General features: G+C 48.6%; 1 protein-coding gene across 1 annotated transcript in view; it reads left to right on the top strand.

Annotated features, from left to right (window-relative positions):
* MORN1 (MORN repeat containing 1) overlaps nt 1-15008 on the top strand; it is a 93341-nt gene extending 78333 nt beyond the window's left edge. The window contains exons 13-14 of the mRNA XM_056865408.1: nt 4042-4115; nt 14815-15008. Coding sequence (XP_056721386.1) covers nt 4042-4115; nt 14815-15008 — 268 coding nt within the window. The remainder of the gene's footprint in view (nt 1-4041; nt 4116-14814) is intronic.
* The last annotated feature ends 2869 nt before the right edge of the window (nt 15009-17877 follow it).

Genomic DNA, 17877 nt, shown 5'->3' with positions numbered 1-17877 from the left:
CCTCCCCTCCCTAAACCCTGCCCTCCTCAGGCTCCAGCCCAAAGACCTTCCGCCAGTGATGAAGAGGGACCTTGCAAAAGAAGAAGAAGAGGAGGAGGAGGAGTTGGTTTTTATATGCCGACTTTCTCTACCATTTAAGGGAGACTCAAACTGGCTTGTGATCACCTTCCCTTCCCCACAACAGACACCCTGTGAGGTAGGTGGGGCTGAGAGAGCTCTAAGAGAGCTGTAACTTGCCCAAGGTCACCCAGCTAGCTTCGTGTGTAGGAGTCAGGAATCAAATCCAGTTCACCAGATTAGCCTCTGCCGCTCATGTGGAGGAGTGGGGAATCAAACCCAGTTCTCCAGATCAGAGTCCAGCTCTCCAAACCACCGCTGTTAACCACTACACCACACTGGCTCTCCAAACCACTGCTCTTAACCACTACACCATGCTAGGCATGCACTTACTCCGTGTCTGAACATGGGGAGTCTATTCAGCCATCTAGGAACTTACTGTCATGAATGTCTCGAATACACTTTTAAGCCATCTAAACAAGCAGCCCACCTCTGTGTCATGTGGCGGTTAGTTCCAAAAGCTTCAGCAGGAAACGTTTCCTTCTGAAAACGGCCTCTCTCTTTTTTTTTTGTCCTCCCCTATTTTTGTGGCCAAGAGTATATCGCAGCTATGGAGCATTGCATAAACGTGACGGGCAGCTGACGCTGTGAAGTTTATTTTTTAAATCTGAAAATCTCTATGTCGTCCACTTTGTGAGTGCTTTGGAAGTGAGCCAAGATACAAGCATGATAGACAGATATAAATAATACTGAGGAACGCAGAGCCTCTGGGGGAGCATTTTGATTTTTTAAGCTAATGGAATCCATACATGGTTTTTTTCCTCACATTTCAGTCCCATCCCTTCGAAACCTACTTATGGATAATACTTTTTGGAATAGGGGTGTTTTTTTTTTTTTAACATTCTGGGTTTATTTTTTCAATCTCCTGGGGGGGGGGGGGTTTGCTAAAAAAATTGTCAGATCCTTGTAAATTCTTTTATTTCTTCTAATGCTGGCAAACTCTCAGACTTCAGTTATTCTTAGTGCTAAATTATTTATCTCTCTTCCATTTCTTGCCATGACTTCTGAATATTTTACTGATCCTCTGGGAGATAACCAAGGCCTTATTCTTCGCCCCCTTCTCTTCGCCCCCTTTTTTAAAAAAACGGGCAGTTTCTTTTTGAAAAAAATACTGATAGATTCAGTCTTTCCACATGCTGATTGTTTATGCCATAATTTGAAATAAGTATATTTTAAAGATATAGAGCCCACGTTGGTTTGGTGTTTGCTAGCTGTAGCTTGGAGTCTAATAATTGAGCCAGGGGATGATCGGATTTTGAAAATAACTTTGCTTGGAAGGGCTGGGGGAACAAATAGCTTGCAGGGATGAAGGGGTTTTTCATATATATTTAACACCCACGTAGCATCTTGAAGTATGCTCAGTCTGAAATCAGGCAGTGCGATAACCCGCCTCAGCCATGAGCTGATTGTCTAATTGTGGGATTTGTATTGTCAAACCTCTCTCTTGTCAAAGGCGCTTTCAAGCTCTTCTGGCTGTGGAGAAAGGTACGGAACCAGGGTTGCAAACCACCGAGGAGCCAGCGTGGTGTAGTGGTTAGGAGCGGTGGTTTGGAGCGGTGGACTCTGATCTGGAGAACCGGGTTTGATTCCCCACTCCTCTGATCTGGTGAACTGGATTTGTTTCCCCACTCCTCCATATGAGGCCAGCTGGGTGACCTTGGGCTAGTCACAGTTCTCTTTGAGCTCTCTCAGCCCCACCTACCTCACAGGGAGCCTGTTGTGGGGAGGGGAAGGGAAGGTGATTGTAAGCTGGTTTGATTCTTCCTTAAGTGGTAGAGAAAGTCGGCATATAAAGACCAATCTTCTTCTTCTTTCTCCTTCTCCTCCTTCTCCTCCTTCTTCTTCCTGGAGATTTCCCACAATTACAGCTGGTCTCCAGACTACAGGGATCAGCTCCCCTGGAGAAAATGGCTGCTTTGGAGGGTTGGCTCAGTGGCATTGTACCATGATGAGGTCCCTCCTGTCCCCAATCCCCAGGCTCCACACACCCTATATCTCCAGGAATTTCCCCAACCCCCCGGATCTGGCAGCCTTATGCGACATCCAAATCCTTCCCTCATGACTGCATCTCAGTGGGTGGGGTAGTGTTGTGTGAAAACTGTGCGTCTCTCAAGGCAACAGAGAAAAATCAAGACACGCACACTGCAAGAATGTCTAGAAATATCTGGACGCTGGCACTGGCTGAAAAATGGTGCCGCTCTAGGTCTTGGCCGTCCTCTGGTACAAACTGTAACATACAGTTGAAATCACACGCATTCTTGGCAAGCATTCACTTTGACTTAGAATTTGCATGGCATGCTGAATGCACTAGTGTAATGCACACAAGTCATTGGCACAAGGAGTTTGCATGTATTTGAGCGATGGTTTGACCCAGTGTGGTGTAGTGGTTAAGAGCAGCGGACTCTGATCTGATCAAGCAAGATCAATTCCCCATTCCTCCATATGAAGCCTGCTGGGTGACCTTGGGCTATTCACTGTTCTCACCCAACTCTCTCAGCCCCACCTACCTCAGAAGGTGCCTGTTGTGGGGAGGGGAGGGACGTCAATGGAGCCAGAGTGGTGTAGTGGTTAAGAGTGGTGGTTTGGAGCGGTGGAGTCTGATCCGGAGAACCGGGTTTGATTCCCCATTCCTCTACACGAGCGGCGAAGGCTAATCTGGTGAACTGGATTTGTTTCCCCACTCCTCCACACGAAGCCAGCTGGGCGACCTTGGGCCAGTCACATTCTCTCAGCCTCACCTATCTCACAGGGTGTCTGTTGTTGGGAGGGGAAGGTAAGGCGATTGTAAGCCGGTTTGATCCTCCCTTAAGTGGTAGAGAAAGTCAGCATATACAACCAACTCTTCTTCTTCTTCTTCAGTGCCATAGAGTCCAATGGCCAAAACAGCCATTTTCTCCAGGCGAACTGATCTCTGTCGCCTGGAGATCAGTTGTAATAGCGGGAGATCTCCAGCTAGTGCCTGGAGGTTGGCAACCCTAGGTTGCTGTAAGGATAACGAGGAGGGGAGAACTGCGGGTGTTCACTTGAGCTGCTTATGGGAAATGTGATAGATATTGCTAAATGCATTGGAAGATAACAGCAAATGACATTAAAAGCTCTCTGCTCTGGCCCCCACCCCTCAAAGCATAGCAATAACATTGTGTTTGGTAAAGCACCCCTTCCCCTAGCTCTATAAAGCCGTCAGACATCAGCCACGGCACTCCCCCCCCCCATGTGCATTAGGAAGAAAATCACGACAGATGGTTCACAGAGCAAAATGCTTTAGATGTTTAAAAACTTTCCCCCCTGCCCTCATTCTTTCCTGACTTGTGTTTACAAAGACCACTAGGGTTACTTAGGTCAAGGACAATGACGTCCATACGCGAGAAATCGGCCGGGGTCTCCCTGGCAAAAGCGACATAAGACCATAAGAACGTAAGAAAAGCCCTGCTGGATCAGACCAAGACTCATCAAGTCCAGCAGTCTGTTCACACAGTGGCCAACCAGGTGCCTCTAGGAAGCCCACAAACAAGACGATTGCAGCAGCATTATCGTTCCTGTGTTCCACAGCACCTCATATATTCGGCATGCTCCTCTGATCCTGGAGAGAATAGGTATGCATCATGACTAGTAGCCATTTTGACTAGTAGTCATGAATACTCCTCTCCTCCATGAACATGTTCACTCCCCTCTTCAAGCCTTCCAAGTTGGCAGCCATCACCACATCCTGGGGCAGGGAGTTCCACAGTTTAACTATGCGTCATGTAAAGAAGTATTTCCTTTTATCATTTTGAATCTCGCCCTCCAGCTTCAGCAGATGACCCCACGTTCTGGTATTATGAGAGAGGGAGAAAAGCTTCTCCCTGTCCACTCTCTCCAAACTGTGCATAATTTTATAGACCTCCATCATGTCATCATCCTGCTTTCTCCACTGTCCCTTTGCAGGTCCCGATTGATGGATGAAGGCTCCAAGACCAGGCTCAGCCAGACCTGCCTGAGGGAAGCCGTGACCCTGCCAGGTATGGTCTTTCAGGGCCTCTGAATCATCGCAAGGCATGTGCAAGCACACACACACATGCGCACGCACCTTGCTCAGCATGTTTTCGCAGATCGTTTTTCAGTCCCATTGCTGGTTCCTGGAGCAAAATGATGAAGGTCACGACCATGGTGCCAATGATACACGGGTGAATAACTGGTGTTTATGAATTTTGAGTTGTCGTCCCAGAGCCTTGTTTTTAAAGCCTCTTTGTTTCGGTGTCTTAGCAAGGTGATTCACTCGTCACTCCACGTTAATTTTAGGATCCTCGGTTGAGAATCGTGATTCCCCGCCCCCCTTTTCTCATTCTTGAATGACTGTTTGTTTGGCATCATCCATAACCTTTTCTTTGTTTCCCTTTGCACTGATCTTGGATCCAATTCGTTAGGGTTGTTGCAGGAGCCTTTTAACCACCCTCGCCTCATGAACACATGAAGCTGCCTTATACTTAATCAGACCCTTGGTGCATCAAAGTCAGTATTGTCTACTCAGACCGGCAGCGGCTCTCCAGGATCTCAGGCAGGGGTCTTTCACATCACCTACTTGAATCATAGAATCATAGAGTTGGAAGGGATCACCAGGGTCATCTAGTCCAACCCCCTGCACAATGCAGGAAATTCACAACGACCTCCCCTCCACACCGCCAGTGACCCCCACTCCATGCCCAGAAGATGAACACATGTATGAAAACTGTATGAACACATGAAGCTGCCTTATACAGGATCAGACCCTTGGTCTATCAAAGTCAGTTAAAGGGACTAAGCAGGTAGGTGATGTGAAAGACCTCTGCCTGAGACCCTGGAGAGCTGCTGCCGGTTCTAGTAGACAATACTGACTGTTGGACCAAGGGTCTGCTTCAGTAGAAGGCAGCTTCATATGTTCATGTGCAGAGGAAGGCATCTCTGTGTGTAGTCTTGCGGAAGCAGAGCAAAGCGGGCCCAATTATTCAGATGTTCTTAATTTGCATAACACATCAAGGTTATTTGGGGGCAGAATCTTAATTTTTTTCCAGGTTGACCCTCAAAAGAAGGGCCATTATCATCAGTGGCCTCTTCCTTCTTTTATTGATTAGGGTGAAGCTAGATGCCTTCCCTGCCTCCCCCAACTCCCAAGCCAGTGACCTCTGAAGGTTTTTACATATCTAATACGTTCATCAGTTGGAGGAGGGGGTAGAATGCTCTGATGCTATATCCTGCGTAGCCCCTGGGCCATTACCTTTGGACTATTAGCAGGAGCAAATTTCATAAACCTTTACATAATGATTTCCTTTAAGTACGGCCATATTTTCTTTTATGATACTTTTTTCAAAACCGTTCTTTACCTTCTCCCCAAAGACGCCCATTGAACAGACATAATCACACAAGCAACCAAACCTGTAGATCACTTTAATGCTTTCCGGGGCTTCTTGCAGGTTAGCACCTCAACCCTAAGTGCATTTAACTTGGGAATTATTAAATTCCACTACTCTGCACAGAAGATGGTGCCAACTCTATGCAGAACGAGGGCACAGCATAAGCCCCTCCAGGCCTGTACTATGTAAGAGTGCAGGTAAAGGAACCTGGTAATGCCCGGCTGCCTAGCTTTGTGGAGCTGGTGGGCACTTTTGTAAATTTGTGTGGGCATTGTCACGAAATGACTGCTCAGCCAGACAAGAGATGTTTGGGATAGTCTCAGGGGGCAGCCATGTTAGATTCGGGTCCAGTAGCCATGTTGTTCTGCAGTAGAACAACTAGATTTGACTCCAGTAGCACCTTTGAGACTTCAATGCCATAGAGTCCAATTGCCAAAGCGGCCATTTTCTCCAAAGGAACTGATCTCTATCAGATGGCGATCAGTTGTAATAGCAGGAGATCGCCAGCTACTACCTGGAGGTTGGCAACCCTAGTTAACGCGTTGTCTGAATGCAACCCTAGGATCAGCATGACATGGCTTTCACGTGGGTCTGTTCAGATTCATGGAGCCAGTCCTGACGCATCAGCTGCTAAACGGGCGGCTTGCTTTTGTCTCTCGTGCAAGATGTTGGCAGAGAGATTTAAATAAAGTCACACTGTCCTACTTTGCAAGCGCCGGTTCTTATCTACTCTGAGCCCAGACTCCATATTGCTAGCTGCAACATGACGTTCTCTCTCCTTGTATTTTATTTTATTTTTATTTTTGTAAATGTCAGCCTGCTTTGGGAACAGATGGGAGGGGAAGCGAGGGAGAGGAAGGCTCGCATACACAAAATTTGAATGGCAACCTTCTCAAAGTGTGGGGTGAAACGGGGGGGGGGACTGAGTGAGCCATGTGGGGCTTGGTGAGCAAGGGTTCTATTAATATCTTACTCTCCCTCGACGCCCTGCATTTTTGGATCAGGCTGACCAAATGGGACAAAGGGAAAGTTGGGAGGAAGAGAAGCTATGGGTAGGAATGGTTAGTAGCCATGATAATTAAACAGAACCTCCATATTTAAAGGCAGTGTACCTCTGAGTATTAGATGCTGTTGACTTGCTATGTGGGACGGAAGTTAGAATCATAGAATCATAGAGCTGGAAGGGACCACCAGGGTCATCTAGTCCAGCCCCCTGCACAATGCAGGACATTCACAAGTACCTCCCCCACACACACCCAGTGACCCCTACTCCATGCCCAGAAGATGGCCACGATGTCCTCCCTCTCATGATCTGCCTAAGGTCATAGAATCAGCATTGCTGACAGATGGCCATCTAGCCTCTGCTTAAAAATCTCCAGGGAAGGAGAGCCCACCACCTCCCAAGGAAGCCTGTTCCAGAGGAACTGCTCTGTTGTCTTCTTGCCCTGCACATTTGCATCCTGCCCTTCTGTCGCCAGCCTCTCCGAATAAAAGGATCTTAGGGGGCAGAAGTTGGAAAAGATTCTTCTCTGCCAGATACCTTGGAGACCTGTGCCAGTCACGGAAGACAAGCCAGGCGGACCAGCGGTGTCTGACTTGACAGAAGACAGACCCATATGTTCATATCCTGTGCCTTACTGCCCAGGGCTGCATACATTCTAGGTCAGGGGTGTCAAACATGCAGCCTACGGGCCGGATCCAGCCCCTGGAGAGCTCTTATCCGGCCCACGAGCCTACGGGCCGGATCCAGCCCCTGGAGAGCTCTTATCCAGCCCATGAGCCACCACTCCCCACTCTCGATCTGGGCTGGCGAGGCACGACCAAGTGACATTTATGTCATATCTGGCCCTCGTAACAATTGAGTTTGACACCCCTGTTCTAGGTTGTCATGGACCAACCTTATCGGCCTGATTGGTCCTGGGAAACTCAGCGGTCATTCTGAAGCTTCCGGGCTCTTTGCAGTTGGAAATATCATCTTAGAAAAGCCGTGGGCTTTGCCTGTGGAACATTCAGCACCCAGGAGGGCTGAGGATCAGGGGGCAATAACAGCTCGGAGGCACACCTCTGAACATGACAATCCTGCTTAGCCATTAGCAATAACAGATATTCGTAGACGTCTATGAATTTGGTTAATCTCTTTCTAAAGGAGCCCCGCGGCACAGAGTGGTAAGCTGCAGTACTGCAGTCAGAAGCTCTGCCCACAACCTGAGTTCGATCCTGACGGCAGTAAGTTTCAGGTAGCCGGCTCAAGGTCGACTCAGCCTTCCATCCTTCCGAGGTCGGTAAAATGAGTACCCAGCTTGCTGGGGGTCAAGTGTTAGGATTGCCAGGTCCCTCTTCGCCATTGGGGGGAGGTTTTGGGGGCAGAGCCTGAGGAGGGCAGGGTTTGGGGAGGGGCTTCAATGGAGTCCAGTTGCCAAAGCGGCCATTTTCTCCAGGGGAACTGATCTCTATCGGCTGGAGATCAGTTGTAATAGCAGGAGATCTCCAGCTAGTACCTGGAGGTTGGCAACCCTAGTAAAGTGTAGACGACTGGAGAAGGCATTGGCAAACCACCCCATAAACACAGTCTGCCTCGTAAATGTCGGGATGTGACGTCACCCCATGGGTCGGTAATGACCCGGTGCTTGCACAGGGGACTACCTTTACCTTTTAATGCCATCTAAGCCAATGGCCACCACCCCCATCCTATGGCAGAAAGTTCCATAAGTTAATTATGCATTGCATCAAGGAATACTTCTTGTGGCCTTTCCTAAATCTGCCACCTATCCGTTTTGTTGGGTAACCCCAACGGTTGTTAGTGTCCCCATTCTTCAGGTTTTAGCCCCCTTCCTTTGAACTGAAAAATAAATCCTATAGTGGCAAGGGGAAGAGTATCTTGCCTCTAGTGCACATACGTGCCAACGTATGCACATGAGCACAAAGGCACCATCCCTCGGATCTGCTGCTTCCTGTTCCTTTCCACTAGGGTCGGATTCAGTGGTGCTTCCTGCTGAGCGCATGCACCTAGGATTGCACTCCCCAATGTGTCTGTCCGCATTAAGAAGAAGAGTTAGTTTTTATGTGCCGACTTTCTCTGCCACTTAAGGGAGAATAAAACCGGCTTACAACCACCTCCCCTTCCCCTCCCCGTAACAGACACCCTGTGAGGTAGGTGAGGCTGAGAGAGTGTGACTAGCCCAAGGTCACCCAGCTAGTTTCGTGTGCAGGAGTGGGGAAACCAACCCAGTTCACCAGATTAGCGTCCGCCGCTCATGTGGAAGAGTGGGGAATCAAACCTGGTTCTCCAGATCAGAGTCCACTGCTCCAAACCACCGCTCTTAACCACTACGCCTCGCTGGCGTAGACAAAGGAGCATTACGCAAATCCACTCGGGTTTTGCCAGTTTCCATTCCGTGCCTTCAGTGTGGTGTTCCTCGGGGCATAATTTGGATTCTGTGGGGCACAAAGAAAACACACGTCTGGCTTTTGCCACAGTTGCTGGGGTATCTCCTTTTGGCACTTAACTCTCGTCCAAACAAGAAAAGAAAAAAAAAAACCTCCTTGCAGAATTCCCCCTCCAAGTTAGGGGGCTCCTGGCCCAGGTGTCCTGGCTTCCATCCAACCCCGGCTCTAACATATCCCTCGCTTTAATCCCCGTGCGGTATTGACTGTGTGCAGCATTCTTTGCTTCCAGGCCAGGATCCTCCTGCGATGTTGCATTTCGCACCAGAGGAGGCCTCGATTCGAGCGCCCCCCCCCCCCAAATCGTAAAATGCTTTGACAGCCCTCCGCAGCACGGCCATTGATATCACCCAGAGTCATCACTTCCCTCCCCGGCTGCTGGCAGCGCTCCCCGAGACTCCTGCGCTTTATTGAACAAAGCACCTGGCGCTTTCCATCCTAGCGTGACTTCGACAGAACGGCTTTCATGCCAGCGGCCTCGCGAGCAATGCTGTCACACAAGTAACATAGCATTAACACCGTGGTTAAATATTACATAATGTTAATACACATTCGGAAAGCACCGCTGAGAGCCGGGGCGGCTTGGAGGAGCGGCCTCGTCGGTGGGGTAAAACGCTCCCTGGATTGGTGCCAGCTCCAACTTCCTCTTGCATGACGGGGCCGTGGGCCGTCAGGGGTAAGTCCCCAAGCGACAGGGCCGGCAGCAGGAATCGACAGGATGGACGGCTGCCAAGACTAGGGTTGCCAACTTTGCACTGGGGGAATTCCTTGAGGTTTAAGGGGTGGAGCCTAGGAAGAGCAGGGTTGGGGGGGTGAAACTAGGGTTGCCAGCTCCGGGTTGGGAAATACCTGGAGATTTTGGGGGTGGAGCCGGAGGAAGGCAGGGTTTGGAGAGGGGAGGGACGTCAATGTAGGGTTGCCAAGTCCTTCTTTGCCACCAGCGGGAAGTTTGGGGGCCTGAGGAGGGCGGGGTTTGGGGAGGGGCTTCAATGCCATAGAGTCCAATTGCTAAAGCTGCCATTTTCTCCAGGGGAACAGATCTCTATCGGCTGGAGATCAGGTGTAATAGCAGGAGATCTCCAGCTATTACTTGGAGATGTGCTGGTCTATGACCGTAACAATAAACTGAACTGAACTTGGAGATTGGTAACCCTAGAGGGAGGGTGGGATTTGTGGAGGGGAGGGACTTCAATGCCATAGAGTCCAATGGCCAAAGCGGCCATTTTCTCCAGGTGACCTGATCTCTATCGTCTGGAGATCAGGTTGTAATAGCGGGAGATCTCCAGCCGAGGGTTGCCAACCTCCAGGTACTAGCTCCTGCTATTACAACTGATCTCCAGCCAATAGAGATCCGTTCCCTGGAGAAAATGGCTGCTTTGGCTATTGGACTCTATGGCATTGACGTCCCTCCCCTCCCACTCCAAAGTTTAAGCCTAAAATCTTGTTTCGAGGGGGCCTCCAGTTGCTGCACATCTCTGCTCCAACCTGTGAGCTCGCGGATAGACCCAGAGGTCCCCTTGAGATGTAGCTGGTGTTTCTAGCGGATACCTTTTTTCCGCATGAGGCAAAATCCCAGATTTGTGGGTGGGGTGGGGGCTGCCTTACGTGTCCCGGTGCCAAAATATGCAGAAGTTTAATGGCCCACAAAGGGAAGGTAATGGGAACGGAGCTGTTGCCAGGGCAACAAAACATTCACCACCACCCCACTCCGCTTCTTATTCACTTCTGTATTCTCCTGGTTCGTGTCGCTTTCAAATAACTCCAGCCATTTTGCAACCCCGTAAAGGGGGCTACAAAAATAAGTTTCCTTTTTTTTTTCTTGTCCCCCGGAAGGCCCCTTTTTTCCCTCGGCCTCCTTGTCTCCGTGTAGAAATAGCCGCTCCGATGGTGGATAGTGTTTACCCAGCGCTGAGGCGAACCTTTCAAAGCCGTGCCCCTAGGTTCCCTTTTTCCATTACTGTTATTAACCCCAATTATAAAGCGCGGTTTCGTTTTGTACGGCTTTTCTTTTCTTCCCTTTCTGTTTTCTCCCCATGCACGTTGTTCTCCCAAAATGACGGAGGAAAGGGAATAATGAACGTGCAAAAAAAGAGCGACGCTTTTTGGGCCTAGTTCTCCCCGAGGTATCAAAACCCAGGTCTGCATGCTAAATCTGTGTCGGATTTAGGGTTGCCAGGTCCCTCTTCGCCACCGATGGGAGGTTTTGGGGCAGAGCCGGAGGAGGGCGGGGTTTGGGGATGGGAGGGACGTCAATGCCGTAGAGTCCAATTGTCAAAGCGGCCATTTTCTCCAGGGGAACTGATCTCTATCGGCTGCAGATCGGTGGTAATAGCAGGAGATCTCCAGCTAGTACCTGGAGGTTGGGGACAAAATAAAGTACCAAACAACGACTGGAATGCAAACACAGATTTAGTGCAAATTTAGTGCAAATTTATAGTATTTATTGTATTATATAGGAGTTTTATTTAGGAGCCTTGTCTCCTGATACCGAACAGAATTGCTGATGAAGCCGCCTTTGCGGTGGTGAAAACGTCAAGTTAATCCGGACTGCGTTTCGACTACGATCTGACCTGTTCTGCTTTTTGCTTCTTATATGAAGTCCTTGGGACCATTGCAAAGAGTCTTAGACGTTCTCATTGAAGACTCCGTTGGGAGCAATGTATTCTAAAATTGTATTGTGATGTTTGTCATTGTTTCACTTTCTGCACTGATGTCTCACTTGCACTAAATTTGCACTAAATCTGTGTTTGCATTCCAGTCGTTGTTTGGTACTTTATTTTGTTCCCGATTCCCGTATAAGTACCTCTTTTCTCCAGCAGTACCTGGAGGTTGGCAACCCTAGCCAGAATGCAAGTTAGGAGGGCTCCTGTGATGGGCAGTTCCTCCCCACGCACAGCCAAAAAAAATTCCCTGAACATAGAAATCTTACACTTCAGGGAGACAAGTTCTGCCTTTGCTCCTCCCCTTACATGTCATTTTTCTATGTGCAGGGAGTTTTTTAAAAAATTGTGCAGAGTAAAAGTCAACTGTGCAACTGAGTCTTAAGCAGTCTGAAGAGGAACGACACTCTGAAGCAGTGCAGCTAGGGTTGCCACCTTCCTGGGGTTGCCAACCTCCAGGTGTGGCTGGAGATCTCCTGGGATTACAACTGATCTCCAGGCAACAGAGATTAGTTCCCCTGGAGAAAATGGCCGCTTTGGAAGGCCGCTTTACACTCCATTGAAGTCACTTCCCAAACCCTCCCCTCCCCAGGCTCTACCCCCCAAAATCTCCAGGTATTTCCCAACCCAGAGCTGGCAACCCTACGAACTTCCAGGTTCTGCCTGAAAATCATCCAGCTTTGCAGTCAATCCTAGGGTCTGGGAAACCCCAGTTCAAGTCCCCTCTCTGCAGAGAAAGTTGGGATATAAAAACCAACTCCTCCTCTTCTTCTTCTTCTCCTCCTCCTCCTCCTCCTCCCCATTAAATTATGATCTGGGAGTTGTGAACATAGATCCACAACCTCCTATATTTGACTCGCAGGGATCTATCATGCCAATAAAGGTGACTGAAACTGAACTGACTCTCAGGGATCAGAAATCCAATCTACTTTTTAAAAAGCAATCATGGAGGTCGGCAGTTTGCATCGGGGCTGCTTTTGGGGCAGTGGAGTTTAACTTTCTCCCTGTACCATTTCCAGATAAAACTCCCTCCCAGAGAACCTGTTAGCTCCAGTAGAGAAATAACGCTCCCATCCCGGTGCCGCGGCTGTGATCCAATCTGTCCTTCCCCCTCCACACATGGTTTCTTTTGAATTAAAATTAAAGGCATGGACCCCTTCCATCTTATCTAGTTGCATCCCAAGAAAAAGGCCCTTTGTGCCATAGATAAAGATCCCAAATGAAGAGCTTTTATATCAAGCTGTGTTTCATAAAAATTACACAAAGCAGTAAAAGGACCGAGAAACACAACAAATGCATCCATTCCCCACTTAATACTTACAGTACAATCCTAAACAGGGTTGCTGCACCTGGGTTGCTAACTCCAGGTTGTGAAATTCCGGGGGGGGGAGGAGGGGGAGGAGAAGAAGAGTTGGTTTTTATATGCCGACTTTCTCTACCACTTAAGGAAGAATCAAACTGGCTTACAATCACCTTCCCTTCCCCTCCCCACAACAGACACCCTGTGAGGTAGGTGGAGCTGAGAGAGCTCTAAGAGAGCTGTGACTAGCCCAAGGTCACCCAGCTGGCTTAGTGTGTAGGAGCAAGGAAACACATCCAGTTCACCAGATTAAACTCCCCTGCGCATGTGGAGGAGAGGAGTGGGGAATCAAACCCAGTTCTCCAGAACAGAGTCCACCGCTCTTAACCACTACACCAAACGGCGGGTGGAGTCTGAGAAAGGCAAGGTTTGGCGATGGGAGGGAAGCTCAGCAGGGATGTGATGCTATTGAGTCCTCCCTCCAAAGCAGCCATTTTCTCCAGGGGTACGGATCTCTGTAGCCTGGAGATCAGTTTTCATTCCAGGAATCTCCAAGCCCCACCTGAAGGTTGATATCCCTAGTTATACCGCCAGAATTAACTGACTTACCTCTACTTAGGATTACACTGTTAAGACATTCAAGATGCATGCCCTAAAGAATTACAGTGACTCATCCTTGCACTAGAAACATGTCTAACAAGGCATCCCCTGTGGGACAAAGATGAGGGAAGAGACCAGAAAATAGGATTCCTCAGGAGGTGGTGGGCTCTCCTTCTTCGGAGGTTTTTAAGCAGAGGCTAGATGGCCATCCGTCAGCAATGCTGATAGATTCTGTGAACTTAGGCACATCATGTGAAGGGCAGGAAGGGTTGCATCAGTGTTTGGCTCTCATGGCCCTTTCTTACATGCCCAGGGTAATGCTGATTACCACTTTGGGGTCAAGAAGCAATTTTCCTCCAGGCCAGATTGGACAAGGATCCTGAAGGGTTTTTTTTTTTTTTTTTGCCATCTTCTGGGCATGGAGTGGGTCACTGGGGGAGTGGGGGTGCGTGGGGGGGAGGTAGTTGTAAATTTCCGGCATTGTGCAGGGAGTTGGACTGGGTGACGCTGGTGGTCCCTTCCAACTCTGTGATTCTAGGATCTATCCCTGGAAAACAGGGACAATTGGATTGAAAGAAAATTGTATGTATGGGATGGAATACACACATGTCTGAGCAAAGAGGGGGCTCATGGTACTGGTTTGCCCATGGGCTATAGAAATGACGCTTGCCCTTGGCTGTTCTAGTCCCCTTTGGGGTGGCCTGGCTGCCTAGACATAAGAACATAAGAAAAGCCCTGCTAGATCAGACCAAGGCCCATCAAGTCCAGCAGTCTGTTCACACAGTGGCCAACCAGGTGCCTCTAGGAAGCCCCCAAACAAGATGGCTGCAGCAGCACCATCCTGCCTGTGCTCCACAGCACCTAAGATAATAGGCATGCTCCTCTGATCCTTGAGAAAATAGGTATGCATCATGACTAGTATCCATTTTAACTAGTAGCCATGGATACCCCTTATTTCTGTGGCCCCATAAGAGCTGCCTCAATTCGCACAGTTGTAAATAAGCAGTTTGTCAACCGAGGCAGCAGAAGGCTCTTGGTTAAAGTGTATTAATTTCTAATTGCCAATTACTTAGAGGACACGGGCTGTCAAACGACATCCTGTGGGTGTTGATGTAGAGACATGCAACAGTCATTGCCCACAGAAAGGCAGATGACATTCGCTGCTTAGGTATCTGATTTATCGATTAATCCACTGCGTACGGGTGGGATCTTGGGTATGTGGTTTGTCGGGTAATTGTACTCCATGGGCCTGCTCCGTGACATACTTTGCATAGTTAATCCAGCCCTGCCTATTAATTCCCCGTTTCCCCTTTTTATTGTCTTTCAGGGGAGTATGCAATTATGGTCCATGAAGTGACTTCACCTCCGTTCATGGGCCAGCATCTCCCACCTGCCTTCAGGCTCTTGAGGATTTTGCCAGAGAAGGTTTTGCCAGAGAGCACCGTGCCAGGGAAGGTCTCGCCAGAAAGAGGCAAAAGGATGAGCCTTAAAAGCGAGGCTGGAAAAGAAGCTGGAAATTAGACACAAGGCAAAGAAGAAGAAGGGGGCCGTGGCCTCCTCCCAATGGAATTTAGGGTAAGTGTACTCTCCAAGTATCGTGAACGTTGTTTGTTTGTTTAATGCACAATATATTCTACATCAGTGGTCCTTAACCTTTCCACACTGGGACCCACTGAGTGTGGAACCCAAACGTCTCCGAGCATGTGACACGAAGTCATATGACATCTGAGTCAGGTGACAGGAAAAAGAGGTAGTTAATCACTTTACCAGGCCACGGTTCAGAGCCATGAAGGAATTCTCTGCATTGCTGAGAGACTTTGCGTCACTATCCTGCTGCTTCTCCCTGTGCATGTGCAAAAAGAGGCAGGAGGCAGGGTTGGCTCTCTACACATGCGCATTAGTAGCATGGCCTTCCAAAAGAGAGCCAAAAATGACATCTCCTTAGGGATGGACAGCCCATGGGTTGAAGGCCAGTGAGGTGGATATTGTCCAGGGTACTCAAAGTGTGCAAACGGTCCCTGGTACTCCAGTTAAAAATGATCTGATTTAGTGAAAACACCTCTGTGCCAGAGTGGTGTAGTGGTTAAGAGTGGTGGTTTGGAGCGGTGGACTCTGATCTGGAGAACCGGGTTTGATTCCCCACTCCTTCACGTGAGCAGTGGACTCTGATCTGGTGAACTGGATTTGTTTCCCCACTCCTACACATGAGGCCAGCTGGGTGACCTTGGGCTAGTCACAGTTCTCTTTGAGCTCTCTCAGCCCCACCTACCTCACAGGTCATCTGTTGTGGGGAGGGGAAGGGAAGGTGACTGTAAGCCGGTTTGATTCTCCCTTAAGTGGTAGAGAAAGGCGGCATATAAAAACCAACTCATCTTCTTTTTCAACAACAAAACATTGGAACACCACATTGAAATAAACCAAGGACTTAGTGAGCTCTGTGGACCCACCGTCTGTCTTGGTATGGCAGCTTGGGGAGGGACCTCTTTGGGTGTAGAAGATTACTAGTTCAGCTTTGGTACCTTCAGGTAAAGGATGTCAAGTGGGACTTGAAGACGGATTTTCTGTACCTAAGCCACCACCAGTCAGAGAAGTCAAGCAATGAGTTTGACAGACCAGTGGTCTGTGAAAGCCGCTTCGTAGGTTTGTTCCCCAGTCACAGCAATCTGCTTCTCATTTTCCTTCTTTTGGACGATAAATTAGACAAATCTGCAAGTATTTGTGGGATATCGATATAGGCCAAGGGCTCTTAAATGCTCGATTGCAGTATTTTTATTACTAGGTATGTTGTGCGTTTTTGAAAAAAAAGGGGGGGAAGACACAGACCCCCATTCTAGTAGAATGAAGAGTTTGCGCAACACTTTGGACAGATAACTATAATCCATAAAACCTAGCGAACCAGATGGTCAGCTAACGGCCAAAAACGTGCATCGCAAATTACTTTTACAACTGCTGCGCTATCCTCTCTAATAACGCCTTTGTGACTATATAGTTTTTCTCTTAGGGGGGAAAAAAGAATTCCTGTTCATCCAGTACATTAAAAAAAAAATTAAAAAAAATTCGCCCACTGCAAGATGGCAAGCAGAAAACTGCCAGCAATCTTGGGAAAAAGTGTCTCCTGTCATCAGCGAAAGAGGATCTGAAGCTGGGTTAATTGTTCGAAAATAAAGCCCCAGCCGAGCCGGCCAGAAACGTATCTGAGCAGTGATGGTGGAGGAGGAGTGGTGAGTGGATCTGTTTGGAACATATTTGTGTCTGGCAGCAGCCGTTGTTGAAGATGCAATGTGCTCTGCGGTGTCGGATGAGCCCTTCAAGACTCAATAGTGCGTCATGGCAAAGATAGCCAAGTGCGAGGTGAGCTCCGCGCTCGGGAAACGAGCCCCGTGCCAGAAGCCTCTTTGGGACCGCGTTGCTCGGGCGCACGTGAAGCCACCTTGCGCCCTACGCTTGCCAGGGCACCCTAGGCGAGCTAAGGACTTGGAGCCCTTCAGCATTCGATGCAGAGGAAAAAGGAGTCTAGAAGAAACTGTTACCTTCGTTCGTTTCAGATGCCGAGTAAACAATTGTAAAAATTAAGCTAGGCATTTTTGTTGATTGTTTAAAACTTTTCATTAGAGTCAGTTTCATTTAATCTTGCACCCCTTAAGAACATAAAAAGGCCATGCTGGATCAGATCAAGGTCCATCATGTCCAGCCGTCTGTTCTCCTGCTATTACAACTGATCTTCAGCCCACAGAGATTAATTCAACCGGAGAAAATGGTGGCTTTGGCAATTGGACTCTATGGCAATGAAGTCCCTCCCCAAACCCTCCCCTCCTCAGGCTCCACCCCAGAAACTTCCCGCCCAAGGCGAAAAGGGACCTGGCAACCCTCGCTGCACCCAAAATGACCAGGAGCCTGATGACACCTTAAAGACGAACGGATTTATTGTGGCGTAAGCTTTCGGGAGCCAGAACATTCCTTGTCAGAGGTTTAATGTGACCGTTTCCATTTTCCAAGATGGATGGTCTTAAATAAGCATGACTCCTCTAGTATGTTTAGTTTAGATTGTCTTTAAAAAAAATAAATAATGAATGACTGGCTAATTTTACAGGGCTCCTGTGGGGTTCAGGAATGCTGAATGGAAGCCCAAATACATCCCACCCCTTCCAAACACAAAAGAATAAACCAATGAAACAGCAAACTGCATTTAACAAGGCCAGGGTTTTATTGGGGAAATGTCATGGAGGAGGATTAATTTCTCTCCCAAACAACTGCTTTTTGGTTTAAAGAAAACTGCCAGAGATTTGATAGAGTGGCCAATTCCAAGTTGAGAAATTCCTGGAGATTTGAAGGTAGAGCCTAGGGAGAGTGGGATCTGGGGAGGGGAGGGACCTCAGTGGGTTATAATGCC

The sequence above is a fragment of the Euleptes europaea genome, chromosome 19, assembly GCF_029931775.1.
Source record: "Euleptes europaea isolate rEulEur1 chromosome 19, rEulEur1.hap1, whole genome shotgun sequence".
NCBI classification, from domain to species: domain Eukaryota; kingdom Metazoa; phylum Chordata; class Lepidosauria; order Squamata; family Sphaerodactylidae; genus Euleptes; species Euleptes europaea.
Note: the sequence above shows the minus strand (reverse complement) of the source record. Positions and strands in the feature narration are given on the sequence as shown.